The sequence below is a fragment of the Paralichthys olivaceus genome, chromosome 21 (genome assembly GCF_024713975.1).
Source record: "Paralichthys olivaceus isolate ysfri-2021 chromosome 21, ASM2471397v2, whole genome shotgun sequence".
Classification (NCBI taxonomy): Eukaryota; Metazoa; Chordata; class Actinopteri; order Pleuronectiformes; family Paralichthyidae; genus Paralichthys; species Paralichthys olivaceus.
The window spans coordinates 11,662,415-11,684,971 of record NC_091113.1 but is presented as its reverse complement, the minus strand read 5'-3'; the positions used below and the strand labels follow the sequence as shown (position 1 = coordinate 11,684,971).

At 42.1% G+C, this 22,557-nt stretch overlaps 4 protein-coding genes across 4 annotated transcripts; 2 read left to right on the top strand and 2 right to left on the bottom strand.

Annotated features, from left to right (window-relative positions):
• The first annotated feature begins 300 nt into the window (after window positions 1-300).
• On the top strand, window positions 301-7,237 carry LOC109626787 (uncharacterized protein C16orf52 homolog B-like). Its single transcript, XM_020082949.2, has 3 exons — window positions 301-968; window positions 4,324-4,536; window positions 5,867-7,237. The coding sequence occupies exons 1-3, from the start codon at window positions 863-865 to the stop codon at window positions 6,049-6,051; spliced, it is 504 nt and encodes a 167-aa protein (XP_019938508.1). The 5' UTR covers window positions 301-862; the 3' UTR covers window positions 6,052-7,237.
• A 1,254-nt stretch (window positions 7,238-8,491) lies between these two features.
• On the bottom strand, window positions 8,492-14,192 carry tmem235b (transmembrane protein 235b). The gene is made up of 4 exons (XM_020083026.2): window positions 13,873-14,192; window positions 13,708-13,779; window positions 13,345-13,482; window positions 8,492-8,868 (listed from the first exon to the last, which is right to left on the bottom strand). The coding sequence occupies exons 1-4, from the start codon at window positions 14,048-14,050 to the stop codon at window positions 8,639-8,641; spliced, it is 618 nt and encodes a 205-aa protein (XP_019938585.1). The 5' UTR covers window positions 14,051-14,192; the 3' UTR covers window positions 8,492-8,638.
• Window positions 14,193-14,802: 610 nt separating this feature from the next.
• birc5a (baculoviral IAP repeat containing 5a) lies at window positions 14,803-17,447 on the bottom strand. The gene is made up of 4 exons (XM_020083628.2): window positions 17,219-17,447; window positions 16,120-16,229; window positions 15,443-15,560; window positions 14,803-15,039 (listed from the first exon to the last, which is right to left on the bottom strand). Exons 1-4 carry the CDS (start codon window positions 17,324-17,326, stop codon window positions 14,947-14,949), a joined length of 429 nt encoding a protein of 142 aa, XP_019939187.1. The 5' UTR covers window positions 17,327-17,447; the 3' UTR covers window positions 14,803-14,946.
• Window positions 17,448-17,691: 244 nt separating this feature from the next.
• faap100 (FA core complex associated protein 100) lies at window positions 17,692-22,008 on the top strand. The gene is made up of 8 exons (XM_020083627.2): window positions 17,692-18,168; window positions 18,301-18,419; window positions 18,501-19,375; window positions 19,517-19,673; window positions 19,788-20,706; window positions 20,789-20,911; window positions 21,429-21,515; window positions 21,753-22,008. Exons 1-8 carry the CDS (start codon window positions 18,013-18,015, stop codon window positions 21,882-21,884), a joined length of 2,568 nt encoding a protein of 855 aa, XP_019939186.2. The 5' UTR covers window positions 17,692-18,012; the 3' UTR covers window positions 21,885-22,008.
• The last annotated feature ends 549 nt before the right edge of the window (window positions 22,009-22,557 follow it).

Sequence of the window (22,557 nt, the reverse complement as noted above, 5' to 3'; positions counted from 1 at the left end):
TCTGGCGCTTTGGACCAAATCCAAGTAAGAACGATCAATCAAAGCAATAATGATGAGAAGTCTGAGAAATGCATAGAAATCATGAACCAATTTTAAAACTGTCATCTCAGTCACAACTGATCTAACTCACATCTGGTGGTGAGAGCACCGTGATGTAGCTGAAAGCTTGCACCGAATGATCGTGAGGATGTAACTGTACAATCTGAGCTTCTCCCTGCAGCTCATTGAAATGATTGCATAATAAAGGTGGCAGGAGTTGCGGATGTTCTCGCGAGAGTTGGCTGCTACAGACGTGAGCTCAGTAGATGTGAGTTTTCAGTGAGGACAGCATCGTCGGTAGATTCAGAGCTTTTAGGTTTGAAGGAGCAAACCGACTGAAACTCAGATCGTGGAGGACGGGATTATAATCTCAGATTGAGTTAAAGTGTGAACATGGCCGCTGGTTTCTGTCTGTGTGCGTGCAGAGGACCGGGGCTCGATCTCTGCAGAAAATAAGTCGAGTGCATGCGTGAAGCAAAATCTCACATGTGGAGACTTGAGCAGAATTTAAAGTTTTAGTTTTTTTTGGGACATATCACGGGAATGCGGTGGAGGACCAGGCGGGGATAGGTGATCCTAGAACCCGGGCAGCGATCCTCACCCTCTGGGCTGGAGAAGGGTGTCTCCCCGCAAGGACTCAAGCGAGATGCGGGGACGAGTTCTGGACCGACCCACTCCTCCTCCTCCTCCTCCTCCTCATCATCATCATCGTCACCGGGATGAGGAGACCTGTGCCGGGGCTGTAGGTCACTGACGTGTCCATGTCCCGGGGAGGTGAGACCGAGGCGCACGAACACTGTGACCCGCACCTGAGCGCACCGACATGGATAAACTGACCGTGATCTCAGGATGCCTCTTCCTCGCTGCGGACATCTTCGCTATCGCCAGCATCGTCAACCCGGACTGGATCAACACCGGAGAATCAGCTGGTAGGTGCTGGTTGTTGCTGATTGGTCCACACTCCTGCACTGACCTCTGACCTCTTCATCCATGGGAGCGTGGAGAGCTAAACATCTGTCATAGGATCTAAACAGATATGGTTATGTTTACCTGGAGGTTTTTCCTTTTGATAAAGTTTGTAAAGTTTTTTAAAGCCAGTGTGAAAAACTCCCATCACACCCAGTAGTTCTGAGGCTGAACAGACATCAGACACATCACATGAGCAACTTTATGTCAGACATCAGTCATCGAGCAGTGACTGTCAACCTGTTTGGTTTGTCACAGGTTACTGGTGATCAGAGGTCATGAGCAGGGATTTCTCTTTATTCTCAGATTTTCCTCTAGTGAGGGCGAACATATTGAGTGTTTAAGAAAAATAATTCAGAAATGAGGGAAAGGTAAGAAGAAAAATTAAGATATCTGATCAACACCATCCCTCGATCACTACAGACTCTAGCTCCAAATATGCAAGATGCCGTTGTTCATATCCTGGATAATTCGGCTTCCTTTCTGGATGTCATCCATCTTTATATACGGTCTATCATTCATATCCAAAAAAGCAACTTCATACAAACCAACCCACAGATTCTACACTATTCCCCTTTAATGTGTGAATTGTGAAGTTTGATTGTTTGATTTTTAGTTATTGATATTTAACGACAGATACAATATTTATATTGTTACGTGTTTTCATACATTTAAATGATTGTATCTGAATTAGTAATAATCCTAATTTACTGATGCTTTATAATTATCATTGTAGTGAGAAGCCACATTGCACAGATTGTGCAGTCAGTCCTAGAATTAAAGTGTTGTCTGTTGAATGTACAGTCAACGTCCCTGATTATTGCAATAGAGAAATATTCAGATGCAAAGTCCAAAGATAAACATTGACTAAAACTGATGCGACAGACAAACAGTACCAGTACAGTATGTGTACAGCCAACAGAGGCTCTTGTTAGCCTCCATCCGTACACTGCAGTGGAGATAAGCATGTAGCAGACGTGCTACGTGGTTATTACAGGATTTCATTTGTTGTAAAAAAAGAAAAGCCTTGTGCAGTGAAAACAATACAAGCTGTTTTGGTTTCATTAGTTAATATGCAGCGACTCTTTTTTATTTGTCCTCTATCATCACAGTCCAGGAATGGACTGAAGTTCAGAACAAGCTCTCCCCCCTCTACACTTCTGTTCCTCGTGTTGAACAATGTTGTGGCATGACTGTACTTACTGCACTAAAAGGCCCTTTGTTCCTGTTCAATTAGCCGGGTGGTAATTGCCTAAAGGCAGGAAGTGTTGTCTGGGAATGAAGACGTGTGACTTTTAATGAGGACCCCTGGGAGAGAACTGTTTTCCACCTGGAGAATTCAGACTCCGCTGGCACAGTCATGACATATTTTATTTTGCCTGCGAGAGCTCAGTGTTCACGTCGGTGGATTTTCTCTCAATGTGTGCCTCCGTACGGAGCCTGAACCAGTTGCTAAATCTGTTTAGGGGTCTCTCTGGGTCTTAAAAACTCATACAAGAGAAGGAAAAGATAGAAAGTTATGATATTACTGTGGCAAAGTTCACTCTGAGTGAGCTTCTGTATACGTTTTTTAAGATCATTCAGAATCACACCACTGGTAAAAGCAGAGCTGAATTCATTACAGCTGCTGTTCAAACACACAGGTAACCTTGTTTGACTGTGCAGCTCTTTCATTCCACACAGGGTCAGTATGTGTGCACTGTGTGTTTGTGTGTGTGAGTGAGAAACTGAGCACCAGTGTGGACATGCAGTGTATGTATGTGTGTGTGTGTGTGTGTGTGTGTGTGTTTCAAGTGGCTGACTTTAACCTGTATTTGCTGAACCCCGCTCCGCTCCTCTGAAAACTCACACATGTTCCTCTCAACACAACACTTTAGCACACGTCAAGAATAAAGTCAACTCCTCTGCTCCATGAGTTTGAGGAAAAGACAGCTATGGGAGCTTGTCGTGTGACACATCCTTTTTATGCTGCAACCATCAATATCTTTCCATTCATCCATGACCAGTTATTTGAGTTTGCACAAATTTAGTTCAGCAGTAATACCTGAAGTAAGTGTAACTAGACAAACAGTAAAATGAAGCTGTGTGTAGACTGTAAAAACGCACTCTGTTTGTGCTCTTTAACTTGCTCTGGTTTGGTGTGGAGTCCTCGATGAAGGGATGTGATCACACTATTTACATTGTCCCCAACCCCGTGGTGTTGAGAGGGAACAGGATATCCTGTGTGTAGGGGAAGGAGGTCAGCCCGCAGGAGGATGTGGTTTGGGCCTGTTGTTGTTTCCATTAGTCTGGTTCTGGTATCATCACCCGGCAGCACTATCCATGATCCACTGTCAGGAACTGAAGCTTTTCCATGCCAACATCAAATATTTAGAGGAAGTGTTTATTTTCATTTCGTGGCATGAGGGGATAGAAGGGGAGAGATGTGCTCATAAAGGTGGAGAATGTTTTTCTCTGTTTATTATGATGAGAAATCTGTGGAATGAGCAGGAATAAAACCTTAACAGTTTGGTATAATCCATACATCCATAAATGTTCTCCTATGGCATTTCACACATAATATATTAAAGTCCTTAACATTTAAATGCAAACGAAGGTCTATAATATAAAATATATTTCCTGTGTTTTACTCACTTGTTAATTCTACAATTCAATACATGGAATGCACAGACTTCCTCTTTCTTCTGTGTTCTGCCTGCTGGGCACTGACTGATTTCTGGGAAGGCGAGAAAAAGAAGGGAGTCAGACAAAAGAATAAATGAAGGAGTGGGAGGATTTAATTTCTCTCATTTGCACGATGCCGGGTGGATTCCAGCACAGGGAGTCTGGATGGAGAGTCGAGCAGCTGCTCTTTCTATCGGGCTCCAAGTGTTTGTGTGTCTTTGGGACACAGGAGGCCATCAAGTGACTTGCAATGATGATGTAGGGGAATTGATCTCTTCGGGGGGGGGGGGGGGGGGGGGTTGCTGCTGCTGGCACACACCGCCCATCAACCTGTCACCATACCAACAGTTCCTCTGCCCGCGGTCACTTTGGGGTACCAGAGAGGCTCCTGGGAGTGTTCAACACACAGACAAATTATGTCACAACATGCTGCTGTGAATTAGATTGAGTTTGTTGTATAAAGAATCATGTATGTTGACTAGAGGTACACTATGTGCAGGGTTTGAACTATATCAACATGTCCTCTAAAAGGAAAAACCTCGCTCTTGAATAAAGATAGGAAACCCCCAACATATTCAACTGCTTTGTTGAAGGATCTAATAAGAAGAGTTTTCTTTAACCTGAACTCTCCTCCTCTTATCTGTCTTCATCCAGGCTCTCTGACCGTGGGGCTGGTCCGCCAATGCCAGACCATCCACGGTCGAGACCGGACCTGCATCCCTCCGCAGCTGCCCCCGGAGTGGATCACCACGCTCTTCCTCATCCTACTCGGCATCGTCTCCCTCACCGTCACCTGCGGCCTGCTGGTGATGTCACACTGGCGCCGCGAGGCCACCCGATACGCACGATGGATTGCCTTCATGGGGAGTAGGTGTTCACTCTCAGCTTTTATCCTGTTTCATTATAACCTGGGATGACAAGAGGGATTTTCCAATTTAATTGCACCCTTCACGTCCATGCATTATCCATTCCACCCTGTATTGATTTTCTCTCTTCTTTCAAATGATACTCAAAGATCCGGAATAAACTGAAAGTTGAGATCAGCCTTTCAAACATCAAAAGACATTTTAACTGCAAACCAAGGGTAGAAAATAACCATGAGACAAAACCTTCCCTTACCGTTTATGTGGAAGAAATAGACTTAGCCTGACTCCACATTAATGCATTTCTTTTCTGTCTGCTAATTACGTCAAAGTGGCTGTTGAGGAGCTCTAATTGATGAGCCGGCCTCTATTTTTAGGGTTAGATTAGACAAAATGAGTCTGTGTTCGAGAGCACTGTGGCAGGAGTCTGGCTTCACACGGCTCTATATATAGAAGAGCAGCTAGTTCTCAAGCACAGACCGTCGATACGAGGGCAGCTTTTTATTTCCACACACATTTTAAAATCTGAATGTTTTCTCTAAATGAAACGTAAAGATTTGGAAACAAAATATTTAATGTTGGAAAAACTATTATATAAACTCATACCGTCAACTGACTATTTGAGCCATGTATCCATTACTTTAGCCGCGTCCCCACTTTTTACCTTTAGTCTCCTGTTTATCCATAACTTCTAGTGATCTCATCATTTATGCAATAAATAAATAAAGGGTGATGAGATAAGATAAGATTAAATATACTTTATTAATCTTGAAGGAAACTCATGCCAGATATTGTTCACATGTTACAATAACAAACAAGAAAACAATAAAATATAAAAGTAAGTATGAAGAATAGGTTCTTAGTATGAGTATAAATGTAGGTATAAAGTAAAATATAATAAGTATAAATACATATAAAACAATAAATGACAATACAAGTGTTTTCAGTAACATTATCTGCAGCATGTTTTATTAATAAAAAAATTATCTGTATCATTCCTCTATTTAACTAAATATACCGTAGGCTCAGTTAATGATGTAGTAAAGTATTGCATTAGGGAATAGGATACACTGCAAGTACTTTTACTTCTAATACTTATACTAATAAATTGAAAATTAAGTACTTATTTTTACTCAAATAGAAATGTTAATGTGGTACTCTTTGTCTCTTAATTTGTACTTTTACTTAAGTTAAACTGTTGAGTGTATGAGGAGCAAATGCAAGAAGACTGTGACAATTTTGCTGTTTTACTTTTGAATAACTCTTTGTTCCAGGTGTAGTAAGTGATGCTGGTTGGTAGGTGATGTTAATCGTCCTCTCTCTCTCTCTCACAGTGGTCCTGTTCTGTATGGCCGCTCTCATATTCCCCATTGGCTTCTACATGAACGAGGTTGGAGGTCAGCCGTACAAGCTGCCCAACAACACAGTGGTGGGCTCCTCCTACGTGCTCTTCGTTCTGTCCATATTCTTCACCATCGTGGGCCTGCTGTTTGCAGGGAAGGTGTGCTTACCTGGCTGACACAACCCGCCCTCTTCCTCCTCTTATTTTTTGTATCTTTGATGAAACACCACAGCTGGAAGTTACTTCTCTGTGGCAGCGTTGGAAGTATCGTGCAAGTGCCGTGTTTTTTGGATGATTTGTCTCTTTGCTCGTTACTTGAGCTGAAATCGGTGCACTCCATTGGTCCATGTGGCCGCTCAGAGAATGAGCAAGAGCAGAAAGTGCCGTCGTCTTCGTCCGTCCTGAACTGCGAGTGTGAAGCGGCGAACAGACAGAAGCACAGAAAGAAACCTGATTAAAATGGATCAGAACATCAGGACTTTAATGGGTAATATCTAGCATCAGAAGAATGAACGGCATCTGACAAATCTGCCTTTTTCCTCTCGTCCCAACAACCTATACACACATATTGAGATGAGATGGATAAATCAATATGACTGGCCAATGTGCAAACATCAGCCAGTGCCCTCCAATATTATGATGGAGGTTCTTCCCTGATCACAGCTACATGGAACAATCTGTAATATGTACATATGAGAAAATGTCATTTTCTAAGAACATTATTATTTATTTGATGAACTGTTTGGTTCCATCTTTTTGTAAAGTAATCTTTTATTATGAGGCCTAATTTTTCATGGATCACCTTGCCTTAAAGAGCTGTTAACCTTAAAGTAACTGCAGTGCTGTTGAGTTACAGTTGGAGGTTTGAGTATCATGGAAGCTTCTTTTGACAAACTACAACCAAACTTACCAGAAAATTTGACACTTCACAAACACCAGTGTGATAAGAGGAATCCGAAAATGACAGAAGCCATCTTTGAGAAAAATGTACTTCATCTGTAGTTTGACTTCTTAGTTTGGTCCATGTCCCTTCCACTAACATCGTGGAGGTCTTATACTGCAGCAAGCCACCAGGAGGCGACCGAGATGCTTGACTTATGATTAACCTCCATGTTCTTTGAGCTAAACTAAAGTTTAGAATCTGAGCAGCAGACTGACGTCTCCAGTCAGGTCTCTGCTCCAGCTTATTTTTAGTGATGTAGTGAGTGTATCATTCCTGTTATTGGAGCGTTTCCTGTTGTTTAATCACTGTTTGAAGAAATGACTGAATCTAAGACTCGTTTGTTTCATACAGCTGGGACCTTGGTGCCTACTTCATGTCTTAATAAATGAACTGGCTGCCAGGCTGTGTCATTTTCTGGAAGCACTGTGTTTGTGAATGAGCAGGGATGATCTCATCTCATTAAACATGACTCACTTTACCACCAAGTCAATTTCTCAATTTGCCTTTACAATATATTTGTCTCAGAAAATCACAATCGTAACCGTAATCATTTATTATTCAAGGAACTGAAGTTGTATGAACCTCAATTGTTGCATTTGTATTTAGGACTTACATATTCACAAAGAATAAACAGGAATGATTTATGTAAATATAAAATATTAGTGCTAAAAACTACAGAATATAAGCAACAGAAAAAACGGTTCAAAAACTAAACAATATCTAACTTTAAATTGAGAAGTCTCTGTCAACATCTCATCTTATCGACTTCAAAAATGGCGTGAGTGTTGCTGATGACCACAGCGAGTGAGTGTGTCTTCAGAAAATTGACAGACAGATTACTCCATTTCTTAATTTAAATCGTAAACTGCCCTGGCTGTTACCATAGTAACAGTGGATTCTGTTGAACTGGGACACAAACCTGCCTCCATGTCACTGACGACATCAACAAAGGTCATGCACAATTAACAATTTCATTAAGCCAACGAGGAGGATCCGCCTCACGTTTATCACAGGAGTGATGAGAGATAACTGAGGATCAGGCCTTATAACACATAATGTTGTGAGAACATGCTGGAAGCACAAAGTATATCTCATAAAACAAATACCAGAATCTAAAACGCAAGTATAACCTAATTAATATTTACTTTCTTATGAAACAGACGTAAAGTAACTGGTAATCAGGAAAAAACACTAAGAAACAGTCACTGTTGTGCATCAAAACCTGGGGAACTGAAGGAATATGTTAAACATCTAGAAGTTGGAGAAAGCAGTAATTTGCTGCAGTATTGAAGCTTTTAAAGCTGTCGTCACATGGAATCAATATTCATTTTAAAAAGAAAAATCATGCCGCTAACATGGCACGATGATGCACAACATATTTTAGTTTAACACTGTAAACATTCAAAACAAATACACCTGACATCAAATCAGTCTTCAGGATAACAAATACAACAATATGTTTCCACATATGTAAACTAACAGGAAATGATCTTAAATTGGGAGCTTGTATGTGTAGTTTGGCACAGAATATATACTATGAGTGTGGTTGTGGACAGAACCACAAGAGGGGGCCATGGGCCAGAGGGATGAAACTCACTTCAATTCACAACAGAAACTTTGTTTACAGTCTGCAGCGGATTTAAGGACATTGACCTTTATAACTCAGAACACACTTTTTAACAAATCCAACTGATTTTAAATTCAGTCTTTGTATGTTGTCGTAGATGTAATACTTTCCAGCAATAGAACCACATGGCAGAAACATACTCTGATAGTTCAATACAGTTCAGTGCCTGTCCTGTCCTGTCCGCGTCCCGGGTGTCAGGCTATGGAGGGACTGCTGTGCTGCACCTTGACCATCTGTGCAGCGACGAGCAGCAGAGCACCGGTGAGGAGCTCCAGGATGTAGGAGAGCCAGGCCATACCCAGAGACCAGCCGAAGGAGGTGTGAATGTAGGCCAGGCCCTCTGCTCCCACCTGCCGCTCTATCTCTGCCAGGGCCTTGTACGAGTAGATGATGTAGAGGCTGACGCCGCACAGTGTCAGCAGACCTGGAGAGAGAGAGCGACACAGCAGAGGTGTCAAAGCAGAGCTGGGCTAACAAACTCAGAGGTTTTATGAATTCTGGGACAAAGAACTTGTGTGTTTTCCAGGAGAACATGATTTTGGCTTAAAGCTGGGGTTGGTAATCCTGGATTTCAAGTGTTTCAGAAACAAATTACCGAACCTAAGTTTAAATCAAGACATCACAGACTCTGGATTTAATTGACTCATTGTCTTGTCACGCCCTGAAATGCTGCACAAAGTCTTTACAAGGAAAACATATACAATAACAAGCTTCATCACAGTTGTTTCCTCAGAATATAAAGAGCGGAGCTTAGTGCGGAAAACCCACACAGACAGAAACACTCTGGCCAAACTCGGACTCAAACCGTCCTGCTGTGAGGTTAACCACTGCACCACATACATTATATATCGCAAATTTTTTTATGTATAAACACATTTTGAGGCAAGAAAACCACGTGTTGGACTCCAACAGTTATGAAGCGGAAAGTCACACCACTCATCAATAAAACAGCAATAACATGGAGCCATTAGCTTCCAGAAATCTCATATTGTGAGACACAGGAAACACTGACGCACGTGTTGTCCCATTACACAACATTTCAGTCAACAGAGACCACACTGACACACACACCCACACAGCCCTCACAAGTTTCTTAGTGTTGCCATTGGAAACCCTTTTAATTTGTATCAGCCGCTATTGGTTTTAAGGGGATGCAAGTGCAGTGCAAGGGCTACCCAGGGAGAGAAAAAATATTCATTTCATTACGGTTACACCCCGAGGTGCTGTGAGTTCAGGGAATGATGAGGAAGCTGCGTCTGATGTCTCATTTTTATGCAGTTGACTGTGGAGAGCAGAGAAGCAGAGGAAGATGACTGACAGAGGGAACAGAGGATATTGTAAAAGCACAAAGTACCACTGAAAGAAATGTTGTCCTTGGGATCTGGCCTTTTTTTAAATGAGATGGACGATACTTTATTTTGATCTACACTGAAATGTGTTAACCATTATTTGGAAGGTTGGACTTTTCATTTAGCACCATCTTTGCCAGAGTGTCAAATGGTCCTTCTTGGACGTGCTAAACATTGTACCTACCATGATACTCAAACATGGTTTGAGGGTTTTACACCATGTTGCTCAGAGAGTGGTTTTAATGTTTGATTATGATGTGTATATTATATTTACATTTATAGTTATTTCATTTGTATCTGTATATTTTTTCTGTCTTTTGTTATTGTTAAAAGTGCTATTATATTATATTATATTATATTATATTATATTATATTATATTATATTATATTATATTATATGCTGTTGTTGTATAGAGTTCAGTTTACTCAATTTTATCCTATTCTATTTCTATCTGTTTTTTTTAACCTGTATTTATTGGGTACTGGTATTTACTGGGCTGCTGTAATACCAAAATATGCCTTATGTAGATCAATAGAGGATTAAATTAAATCTATTCTGTTAAACATAATAAGAATGTGAGCATATTGACGTTACTAGTGTCGCTGTAGACTCTTTCTTGTTTATGGACATTTAACACATAAATCATTGCTTTAAAACAAATCTACTTATTCTACTTTTACTACCACTAATACTTCAAACACTATTACTAAAGCAAGTACTTAAACTTACAGTCTTGACATTTTTCTCTTCAGGTGCTGTTACTATTATTTTATTTGAACTTCCAGGCAGTAGAGTATAGATAAGAAAACAGAAATAATAATATCAATAATCATCCTAATGCATGCTATTATTTATACAATATTAATGACTTCACATTATGTGCGTCTGTTCTCATTGCAGAGGAAATCTCAGAGAGTGAGTTATACTGAAAATGAAGCGCTCATTGGAACCACCCTGCAGGGAGCTCAGGCTAATTCACACTGGGCTGCATAACGGTCGGAGCATTAGGACGAATACAGAAGAAAGAAATGAACAGAACATTCATGTTGTCACTGTGATGTGATGTGTGTGTGTGTGTGTGTGTGTGTGTGTGTGTGTGTGTGTGTGTGTGTGTGCGCGCGTGCGTGTGCGTGTGCGTGAAGACTCATACAAATGTGGAGGTCTGTTTCTTTCACAATTAAACATATTGTTTCTTATTATTTCTCTTATTTACTTGTGTTTTTGACATGCTCTATGTGCCTTTGAATTGATCTCCAAATAAAGTTGTTTTGAATATAAGTGTTGTAATAAGGTTCGATGTGGGTGTTAACACATAATTACTTTCAACAAGGTTTTGACTACTGTTGCATAAGTGGGATTTTTGCCAACCTCTACACTGTCAAGAACTCCATATCCTTCAACTGTGCTGACCTTTGATGTGGTCATTTTTGCGTTCCAAATCTGTAGTTAGTAATTTCATGAGACCTAATCAATAAATTGGCTATCTTTTCCCTTCCTTTGAACAGTGGTGCCCCCATTTAGCTTATATGAATTAAAGTGATTATTTAATATTAATATTTTTAATATTAATATGTTATGTTTTTTTGATAGCCTCCACAAGATCATGCAAAAAATCTACTGGATGGGTTACTGTATGGGTTGGGGGAAAAAGGCATTTAATTTTGGTGCATGACCGGATTCAGGAATTTTGCAGATGCAAATAAAAATCTGGATCTACTGACTTGAAATCTGATTTGGAGGAGGTATAATTTATAAAGTGACATTTCCAGTGAAGTTTATTCACATAATACACAAATAGAAACAGAATTTTAGGGCAGCAAAAAGAAAGCAGTGACTGTCCCGGACAGCTTAAAAGTTGGGTGGTCAACAAGTTCACAAGATGACTCCAATCTAATTCAGGCAATCATTAGATTCGACACTTTACCATGTGCTGCTTATTAAGGAGACAGTATAAAGGGTCTTTTTAGGTAAGTGTTCATGTGTCACAAAGCTCGTCTTTATGAAGGTCATAAGGTGGAGATCCAGGGGGAAGAGCTCATCGCGTTAATGCATGGACCAATAACTTGATTACTGTAAATACCCAGTTAACATAATAGTGCAGACAAGGTTAGCAGCAATGTGATGCTCCCCAATGACCCACATGGACATGATTTGTTGGATGGTCAAATCATTATCAGGTTGGATGTGTGGTAGTAGATTCATGATGGAGAACACACACCAGAAGAGAAAAACCCTCACTAGTGAGTTTAATCTGAATTGAATTGGGCCGACGACTGATCCGTCTGTTAATGACGGCTCTGCTTGTTCTGATTATGACAGTTAACTTGGATCAGATAATCAGGTTGTATATTACAGGACAGTAGCAATATCTGCATTGCTGTCTTCATCCTGTTAGTGCATCATTCTCCGTCAGCCCTGTTGAGTTTGCGGTGTCTTAATGGATGCTGGTTTGCTCAGCTACGGCCCCTAGGTCACCTCGAGGTAAACGCCTCAGCGTGACAAGTGCTGGGACGTGAACTCGTCCATTTCAGTAATGAAACATAGTGAGAAGTTTCATTATTTCTATGTGAGGCGGTGAGAGGAAAACATCGATGTTCGTCGAGAATGAACAACTTTTACAACTGCAGCCAAAAAGACAATCAGATTTTAAACTTTGCATCTAATTTGTCAGCAGAAACAAGCTGTTTACTTGAAGATACAATTATTAAAGGTTTTTCGCCCATTTATTAGGGTTAGTCAACTTTGATTTAATCGTTTAGTTTTGGTGCAGCTCCATTGTTACAATATACAACTAGAATGTCACTCCGCCCATGCTTATGACACCACATTTAAATTCTGATCTTTATGCAAACAATCTCCTTGGTGGATGAAAATATCTTGTTATTGCTTTAAAGACTTCTGTTGCAAAATAGCAGCGATTCTGCATAAATTGTAACTAAATATTCAAAAAAGTATTTGTTAAATTGGAGAAATTTTTGTCTAATATTACACAAAACAGACAATTTACGGCACTGGACATCATTTTATGTTTTCCATTGGAATTTTTCTCCACTATGGAGGCTGCCATGTTTTTTAACGTTAGTCCAAACAGGACAAACTAAACACCTTTTGAGTTTTTATGACAACTGAAGTCTACCACAGGTTCTCTGTCATGTTTGGAAGGGGAGAGTGAGGTGAGGGGTATTCAGCTGCAACATGCAACTCCACCACTAGATGTCACAACATTCTACACACTGAACCTTTAAGTATTGCCAGTAGTATATAGGTACACAAGTTGTAGGCTACTAGTTGATCTTAGGGCCACTGGGTATTGTATTTTTCGCTTGAATGGATTGGTTTTGAGGCTGTTAAGTATTTATCACCAAATAACCTCTTTAATGTTTTCTCATACAAATTAACAACCTCATAACATTACTGACGTCGCCTACAAGTCCACACACTGCAGGTGAAACAGCTGGGACGTTTGTAATGTTTGTCTTCCACTTCGGCTGAGGATGGATGGAGTGTCAGCAATCACTCCACTGAGTGAAGGAATAAAATGTGGACTTACTGCAGAAGAAGAAGTAGGAGGCTGAGCTGGTGAGGAGCACAGGACTCCGAGCCAGGGAGCTGACCAGCGCGCAGATACCTCCAAACAGCAGGAGGACCAGGCTGAGGGTGAGCACCACCACTATGGCACTGTGCATATCTACACACACACACAGAGTGTTACTATTACTAAAAACTAGTAGTAGCTATATTGATATTTTAAAAAATGTAAGAGTAGTTTATTATTAATTTCATGAGAGCAACCTGTCTGAACTTTAATATGGCAGCTACACAATTGTCAAGGCACATGCACAGGCAGTTTGCTGACTATAACATTGAACAACAACACAAATAAAGCTGAATCAAAGCTGGAGGAGAAACTTACTCAGCATGAGCAGCTCACTGTCAGAGTAGTCAGCTTTGAAAGAGTCGTTGGAGTCTGCCTCCACCTTCCCACCTGGATGTTACAGTAAAAATAAGTGATGTTGCAATTTCACTCCATCAATGACTGGGTTATTTGAAATAAAGTTATGTAAAATCAGAGCCCAACCTTCGTTTGTAGTCCACAGTCCATAGTGGAAGCTCACGTCCTCCAGGTGGCTCATGTTCATGGGGTTCATCCCTATAATGTACCAGTACTCTGTTCCGAGGGAAGTGGCCAGAAAAGCGTAGCTGAGGAGACCACAGATGCCTGCTACGACAACCAGAGAGCCAAAGGTTACCCTCATCCTGACCGGGCGCGTAACGGCGAAGGCTTCAAATGCAGCTGCGTCTTGATACGGTCGTTACGCGCCCATCGCGGGATGTGGAGTAGCGCGCTGCGCCTGTGCCAGAACCACCGCTGCGGTTATCCGAACGCGTTCCTCTCCAGACAGAGTGGACGGACGGATGGAGATCTACTCATTCTTGGCTGAGTGGAAGGACTGTCTGCATGGGAGGGACTTGAATCTATGAGGGACACCCGCACGTTTACGCAGCAAATGGTGGGAGACAGCGATAAAGTGACAAAGTCAGGTTGTACAGGAGCCAGCTCCTCCCACCTGTCTGATTTGTTTCAGTCGTTACATGGACCTCTCATTGTGAGTCTTACTGTATGAAATAAAATAGGAATATTTCGCCCAAGAGCAGAAATCCGTCATTAAAGAAATAATAATGTGATATTTATCATGATAATTATCCATGGACTGACATTTCTGATATAGTTTTAAGCCATTACTACCCAGCCCTAGTTTGAGGCACTTTGAGTAGATAGGATAGATAAATACTCTATTGATCCCGAGGGAAATTTAGGATACAACATCATTAGGAACACTCGACATCAAGAATATATAGATGCAAATATAGATTTAACATAAGTCTTCCCAATTGCTTTCTGACTGTAGGAAAATTTGGAAACGCAGACAATTGCTTGGCAAACTGATAATTTTCTTTAAATTGATCTTACTCTTACACCATTCAGACACACAATGTGACACGTCTGTAAATTAAAAGAAGTTTAATGAATAACAGACAGTAAAAGAGACAGATATATCACAGACAACGTGAAAACACAGGAAGGAAACATGGAAAGGAGTTCAGTGAGGAACCAGTCACCACACACACTCATCAGCAGCCTGTCTGTCCGTCACTCTTCTCCCATGGCCGTGTTGATAATATCTGTTCTTCTCAGTTTGGCCGCCTCTTCAAACTTGGTGATGGCCTCGTTGCAGGATTTGTTCTTTGATTGGAGGAAAAAGAAAGAGTCAGAAATGACTAAAATGACATTGAAAATACTGGATCTGACCCACGTCTCCAAAACTAAAGAGATTCTTCTCTGACCCATATCACATCCTTCCACCGTGTTTTGTGGAAATTGGTCGTTTGTGTGCATTCTTGCTTTCAAACAAACAAAACCACCAACAAACAAACGGACAGGGGCAAAAATATAACCATGGCGGAGGACATGACAAGGCCTTGTTTTACAGTTAGTTGGTCTAGCTGTGCGATAAATGGACTTGACATGTCCTCTGAACAGGGATAAAAGAACAGAGTAGGAAAATATGTTAGCTATGTGACTTAAACAGTTGATGTGTAATGTAAGTGAGTAATTTAAAAGTGGCAGAGCCCTTTGAAGAACATACAATGATGAATTTGTGCCTCTCCTTCTGTAGTTTGAAGAATTCCTCCACACTCAGCTCTTCTACTTTCTTCTTCAGGGCAATGAAGTGGCAGGAGGGTGAATGGGACTTGTGCTCCTTTCTGGAAACAAAAACAATAAGCACAGAATGTTTCAGTAAAGTTGGAGATGCCCACTGTGGTCCTAATGTAATCCAAAGAATTTGCTCACCATAGAGAAAAGACTATAATAGTACACACTATTTTGTCAAGCTAAACAAAAGTGACAATTTTACAATAATTCAAACTGTGTTGTTTCAATTACCATGAATTTAAAACTATTTACAGAGCCACAAATAATTCAGATGGTTAATGTTGTTATATCAACCACAAAGAGATTTATGTAACACAGAAATGTGTGTGAATCATGACAACATGTGGAACATTTCACTGGTGAACTCAAGTTAACTAAGTTTAGGGGATATGTGATTTACTATATTATATATAATATCATTAGCCCACACAGGAAGATTTTAGTCAAAGAGGGAAAAATGAGACAGAGATGACTTTCTGCTGCCTCAGATTGTGTTAATGTAAATGTGTTTTTAACCTGTTCGATAGAAATCAACTTAAATTGGTAGGAAATCTGTGGTGTTATTTGCTTTGGTGACCCGTGAGCCTGGTAATGTGGTTATTATCTTACTCTGGATCATCCTCTGGCTCCCAGCCCTCCAGCTCTTTGAGGCAGAAGAAACACATGGCGATGTCTGGGCTGTTGTCTGAGGGGGTGTGAATGAAACCAGCTTTGGCCATCTAGAAAAAAACAAGTGATCAATTTTTAAAAACTGTCATTTTGTAACTGATTGATTGAAAGACAGAAAATAAATCATCAACTTGATTGTTCTATGAATCTAACCACAGAAAACGAACCAGTTTCGGTAATTTCCCAAACAAAACTAAATTACTTCTAGTTCCAAATTTTCACACATGCATAGTGACTACATTTCCCTGTTTTATATCCTGTTACATTGAATATTTGCGTGTCAAGAGGAGATTTTAGATTCAGTTCTAGATACTTGTGATGATATGTTATGACAGTTTGTAGACCTTGGTTGATATCAGGTTAAAGACTGAGGAAAACAACAGTTAGGTGGGTTTAAGGATTGTTGGTCAGACAAAACAAACTAAATTAAGAAAGCACATCAGGCCCTGGAAAAGTTAACGATGTGGAAAATAAAAGTAACACAGTCTATCAGGATGTGACTCTTAGACAAGATTAACACTTCACTGGTTGAACAAGTACTTAAAAAACTGTTAAACATATGTAGGGCAGGACTGTGATAGAACTGTGTGCCATCACCCACTACCCTATTTCCCAGTGTTTTCACCCTAACTTTGTATATTTACTTCATGTAGCTTTGTTTTGGCAGCAATACAAACATGAAACCTCACATATTACCAGATATATGTTTAGCTTTTCCTCGATATCTCTGTGTTCTACATAATGTGTGGCCACAGCACTTTCTTTCTTAGCTGACCTCACACTACATCGAACACTTCTATACGACTAACAACACTTTAAAGACACAACTAAACCCTTCGTGACTTTAAGCTAGGTTAGCCTCCATCTAACTTTTACTGACTAGTGTGTGGATGTATGAAAAACACGTAAAGTTAGCATCTTCTGGTGGCAGCCCTGCAGTTGCAGCAGCTACATTTCATGAGAAACTGTGTTTTTCTGGCCTCAGAGCTGCTGTTGTTGTGTTAGCTAGCGTCGTTAGCCGCTCGTTAGCGTCACTCACGTTCTCCGGGGTGCACATACAGTCCTCGTCGAAGGGCCAGCCCGCGAAACTTTTCAGTCTGTTCTCGTAGAAATACATCTTGGTCTCCTCTTCAGTGAGCGCGTCCATGTTGTTTTATTAGTGTATATATATTGACTCGGGTTCGAACCACCGACAGTCGCCGTTTTTCAAATTTCGCACAGTGCTCGCTCCGGCTGCTCTGATTGGCCGAAGAGCCGCGATCGACTCACGACTCTTCTTCGTGGGTGGGTGGACAACCCGGAAGAAGTGAAAGCACGCCACCTAGTGTACTCCATCAGGCGCGCACTGCAAACGATGAAAACACATGCGAATAGAAAACATTTACAAATTAAGAAAAACAACTTCATCAATTTCACGTTGCAAAAAGTCACAACGTGTCGTCGAATGTATTTTTTGTTCTTAATTTCCACGTGTGTTTTCTTCATTTGCAGTGTGTTGAGCTCTCTCGGCCACCGTACAAAATACAAACAAACTACAACTACATGGTTATTACATGGTGCTTTACAGACGACAGAGTATTTTCTCAATCATATTCCTCTGAGCAAGAATTTTACACACCGAGCCAACATCCGCCGCCCGTCCTCATGGGTAATGTAGTTCTTTGCTGTTATTGGTCCAAAACGTGACGCGCGGAACTTGGTGGGAACTTCCTCTGTCAACAAGTGGATCAGGATCGAATGAGTCCAGCTTTTAGATTCATCCTCCTCACAGGGACACACTGACTACACAGCACTGCACGCTGCTCTTCCTCTTCCTCCTCTTCCTCGGTGGTTATGGACGGACGCTGTGCTGTTGACACCTGGACACAGTTCGGCTGCTCAGACGCATCTTTCTCACCGAGGCTCACGTTCGGTTTGGGGACAGATGTTTTCATCTGCACAGGCAGCGACGAAGTCTACGTCTTCAATACTGAAGAGAGAAAACTCACGGTGAGTTAAACCTGTGGTTGTGTTTGATACCTGCACACTTTATCACTTCATCTTTTACAACTTTCAAAATCAATGTTGCACTGTATTTCCAATCACTACTACTCACCATGACATGCTGTGGTTTTGTCGCAGGCTGTCCTCCAGTTCCCTGCTCCTGTGAGTGACCTGTCTGAGAGTCATGACAAACAGCTCCTCTATGTGTCCTGCAGCAGAGGAGTTTACTGTGTCAGCCCTTCATTTCTGCTGTCCAGGTATGTACCTCTCTAAGTTTACTGCATTCACAGTCATTAAGTAAAACCCCTTGCACGCAATGTGACCTTTGTCCTCTGCAGGGCTCAAACCTCCCCGGGTGATGCCTCCTCTCGTCCAGCTGAGCTGAAGATCTCCTCTGAATCCCTGGTTGTTGCAGAGGAAGGTGTGTCGTCGCTGCTCCTCGTCGGCTCTGTGCTCCTGATCCTCTCTCAGAGAGAAACGTCCTGGCTGCTCAGTCTGTACAAAACACCAACACAAGCACAGTCCAGCAGCTACGAGGTGCTCAGTTCTTTCAGTCTGCTGCTGGTCTCAGCTGTTGCACACAGTGACACTGAGGGAGCAGGAATGAGAAGGAGGCCTGTGTTGTCTTGTGCCCACTCTGGCGACCCATCGTCGACTTTATCAGACAGTCACTTCCACCTAGAACCGCTCCTTTTCAAACTTCTCTTTGGGATTGATACTGCCCTCGCCAAATCACCGGTTATTCTTTTCGGCCTTCCAGATGGACGCCTGTGTTTCCTCCCTCTGCGTCTCCCAGGATCACGGCTCCGAGTCCTGCATAGCCTCGAGCAGCCAGTCGTGTTTGTCGGAGCATCTGTTGTCAAGGAAACGGATCCAGGACACGCACAATGTTTGGTGGCAGTGGGTGAACAAGGGAGAGTGGTGCTGATGAAGGCTATTAAGGGAGGATCAGAGGGAGCAGGGAGCACAGCTAGGTTTATTGAAGGGTGTGTACCAGGGCCTGTGATGTGTGGATCTGTGGATGAACACCATCTTTACTACAGCACTGGTTCCGATCTGTTGGTGCTGGATCTGTCAGAGGGATCATCTGGGCGAGAAGGACAGGAAAGGGATGAGGAGACATCCAGTCGGACAGCTGCCACCCTCCAAAGCCCCACCAGTTTGAATGTGGGTGGAGTCATGACCTTTGCTGCAACTGCACGCAACACTGCAGGTGAGAAGGGCTGAGCATAGAAGAGTTCATTTTCACAAATGCACAAATCCTTCAGCCCATTGTTGTCTGTGTTTCCATCCACGCAAAATGAGTCCTCTTTGTTTGACCTGTGACTAACTTTGGATATGTGTCTCACACCAGGTGGAGTTCAGCTGCTGGGCCTGTCTGTCAGAGGGCAGCTCCAGAGGATTGTCTTACCTGAGAGGCGAGAGGACGTAGGGGTGTCCAGTCTGCCGTCCTCTCACGGGGGCCGGAGCGTCAGGGATCTCCTGTCTGCAATCGGGGGTGTATGTGAAAGGTACATGTAACATGACTCAATTTATATGATGGGTTGAGCTATGAAATGAATCACTCCTCAGATGTGTCATAGGTTTCTCTTGACATATATGTGGTGTCTCTTGCTTTCCTTAAGAGTTTCAGCGCTGAAAACTGCCATCAAATCCAAAAACCAAATTCTGCGGCACCTGAATCAGGTGCTCAACGTCAGCTTCCTGCTGACAGCCAGGACAAATAGTGACGAACATCCACACATGCGGGAGAGGCCAATTAGATGCCGAGCCATTACCAGATGGAGCAGGTTGCTACAGAAAGACTCCCTGAACCTGACATGTGTCCTGGATAATTCAAGTCCTTATGTTTTGGAGCAGGGCTGGACACTGAGCGTCACTGTGTCTCCTGTGTCCTACTCACCCTGCGCAGGGGAGGAAAGCTCCTCCACAAATTTTTCTTTCCCATTCCACGATCTCCATCCAGGGGAAACATTAGAAGTGTCGCTACCCCTCGCAGCTTCAGGCGACACATGCTTCCCTATGAGGGTAACCTGCTCGCTCATCTTCTCTCTCTCAAGTCTCCTGGCAGAGGAGGAGACGGAGCAACTCCCTGACCTGCAGAGCAGTTGTATCAGTTTGCCCTTGGACACACTGACGGTAGATTGGCTGCACGCTCTGCAGGTGAGCCGTCCCACAACCAATCCCATCTACAAAAACCCCACAACTCAATCCAGCAACATCACAACAGATACCGTCCAAGCTTTTCTAAGCTCACACCGGACTCGGTTAATTGGAGGAGGTGGAGGAGGAGGAGAGAGTGCTGCGAAGGCTGAGCGAGAGAGTTACTCAGCGAGGATTCGTGTGTCGTCAGAGCTTCTTGGGGACATCCTGGTGGACATTTCAGATCCTCAAAGTCTTTGCATTGCTCTTCTGGACTGGCTGTTGTCTGAAGGTCCAGGAGGAGGGAGGACCGGACAACAAGTAGACAATTTGTCACTGAGCAGCTCTGTTGTCCATGCTCGGGGTCCAAATGGAGACATGGTCAAACTGAGTGCTAAAGAGGTAAAGTATATCTGATGCTACATTGATAAAGGTTTACCCTGTGTCTAGACGAGTGTTGCATGGGAGCTCCTTTGTTTTGCAGGTGAACACAGGGGAGGAGAGTCTAGGGAAGGAGGAGTCCCTGAGCACGATAGAAGTTCAAATAGACAGCTCATCCGTTGCAGCAGTTTGTGGACTGCACCATGCTGTGTTGCACCGGATACAGGTACACACACACACACAGAGAGAGAGAGACCCCGATCAAACTGGGATTCAAACCAAGAGCCCTCTTGCTGTGAGGCATTAATGTTACCCACTGCACCACAGTTTTCTGGAAAATCTTGATTCCATAACAAAGGTGGACCACACAGCTTGCAGCAGTTGATGCTCTGCTGTGATCTGAACTGAAAGAAGGGAAATAAAAATCGCAGAGTTTGGTTCAAGCTGTGGATTGAGAGACGAACCCCTGCAGCTTTGTGTTCTCTACAGAAGAAACAGTATTTTCATAATGAAGTCTTGGTTACCTGTTTATGCAGGAGAGCTTGTTTTATTCCTCCACCTTTTGTTGCAAACTAAATTTTATTTGGCTGTTTAAAAGCTCTCTGTGGTTCGGTCAATTTTTTAACGATTGTAGCTGTAACATTAATTAGTCTCTCATCAGACTTGAGAATCCTGTCTTATATCCTTCCTTGCAGAGTCTTATTTGAAATCTCTTCCCTTTGTTTCTTTGGTCCTCAACACAGGCACTGCTGCAGAGAGCTCCTGAGAGTGCTGCTTCCACAAAGAGGGTCCAGAGCTCAGGTTTGAGACAGGCACTTCAGCGGGCTGAGGTACCACCTACATGTTCCTCATTTTGCTCATAATGGGCTGCAACTAACGGTTTATTCTCAATACCTTACGATCTGTCTTTTATTAAAAAGCAGTTACATATATAACAACAATAATATAACATTTAACTTCTATAAGAGCACATTGATGCACCAGAATTTTGTCTGTGATTATTGTTGTACTTAAATCTAACTTATCTTGGTGATCTTTTCTTCTTTTCCCCCTCCTCTTCCTCTCAGCGCCTGTTACCGCAGATCCAGCAAAGTCGAATCTCAGGGGTGTTTGGCGATGGCACGTCCACGGGGAGGATGACCCGATCTCTTCTCGCCATTTACCAAGAACTCAGAGAAAACCCTCTCATTATTATATAACATGTTTGTTTTAACTACACAGCCTCCTTCACCTGTTTGGTATTTTGTAATCTGTCTTTGTAACAGTTTGAGAAATAATGTCCGTATTAATTGCTACAGTAAATATACCTTTGTGTGACTGAAATGGCTGAAATTCATCTTTATCTTCATGCAACTCATTATTTTTCATTATTATTTTGCTGTGGTGCAGGTGCTGCAGCTTTAAAACTCACATTACCCACGTTACAATGCATTGTTTACTCTGTGCTCAATTTAATATTAAATCCAAAGCATTCAGCACAAAACGACTTGAGGAGCTCAGGTGGAGTAAAATAACATCCAATTACATGCGATCATATGTCGAACAGCTGAGTGAGGGACCTCAGGTTTCCAGTCGCTCATGTGCCAGACGTGTAGGTGTGTGACAAGGGACCTTATGTCTGGCACAGTGGTTGTTATTGAACGCACCCCTGTAGGCAAGTGGTTACATCGGCAGACGATTGATGACTTTATGATCAATAAATAAGCAAGTAAGCAGTGCAGTGCATACTCCAAACTAATATGACAACTTATATTATAACAAATTAACTGACATGTAACGGTCTTGGTATAACTGTAGGATTTGCCGGCAGACAAATTGTCAGTAATTCAAGCAGCTGCAGAAACAAAGTGTCAGGAGTTTCAAACAGTTTTC

What these genes read in the sequence shown, in the direction of transcription:
- tmem235b (XM_020083026.2), bottom strand. Translation starts at nt 14,050, where the DNA reads ATGAGGGTAACCTTTGGCTCTCTGGTTGTCGTAGCAGGCATCTGTGGT. An exon ending in CAGTGAGCTGCTCATGCTGA is followed by an intron (nt 13,483 to 13,707) that starts GTAAGTTTCTCC and finishes GTGTGTGTGTAG; the next exon opens with ATATGCACAGTGCCATAGTG. An exon ending in CTCCTACTTCTTCTTCTGCA is followed by an intron (nt 8,869 to 13,344) that starts GTAAGTCCACAT and finishes CTCTCTCTCCAG; the next exon opens with GTCTGCTGACACTGTGCGGC.
- LOC109626787 (XM_020082949.2), top strand. Translation starts at nt 863, where the DNA reads ATGGATAAACTGACCGTGATCTCAGGATGCCTCTTCCTCGCTGCGGAC. An exon ending in CAACACCGGAGAATCAGCTG is followed by an intron (nt 969 to 4,323) that starts GTAGGTGCTGGT and finishes GTCTTCATCCAG; the next exon opens with GCTCTCTGACCGTGGGGCTG. An exon ending in ATGGATTGCCTTCATGGGGA is followed by an intron (nt 4,537 to 5,866) that starts GTAGGTGTTCAC and finishes TCTCTCTCACAG; the next exon opens with TGGTCCTGTTCTGTATGGCC.
- birc5a (XM_020083628.2), bottom strand. Translation starts at nt 17,326, where the DNA reads ATGGACGCGCTCACTGAAGAGGAGACCAAGATGTATTTCTACGAGAAC. An exon ending in GAGCCAGAGGATGATCCAGA is followed by an intron (nt 15,561 to 16,119) that starts GTAAGATAATAA and finishes TTTTGTTTCCAG; the next exon opens with AAAGGAGCACAAGTCCCATT. An exon ending in AGAGGCACAAATTCATCATT is followed by an intron (nt 15,040 to 15,442) that starts GTATGTTCTTCA and finishes CTCCAATCAAAG; the next exon opens with AACAAATCCTGCAACGAGGC.
- faap100 (XM_020083627.2), top strand. Translation starts at nt 18,013, where the DNA reads ATGGACGGACGCTGTGCTGTTGACACCTGGACACAGTTCGGCTGCTCA. An exon ending in AACTGCACGCAACACTGCAG is followed by an intron (nt 19,376 to 19,516) that starts GTGAGAAGGGCT and finishes GTCTCACACCAG; the next exon opens with GTGGAGTTCAGCTGCTGGGC. An exon ending in ATCGGGGGTGTATGTGAAAG is followed by an intron (nt 19,674 to 19,787) that starts GTACATGTAACA and finishes GCTTTCCTTAAG; the next exon opens with AGTTTCAGCGCTGAAAACTG.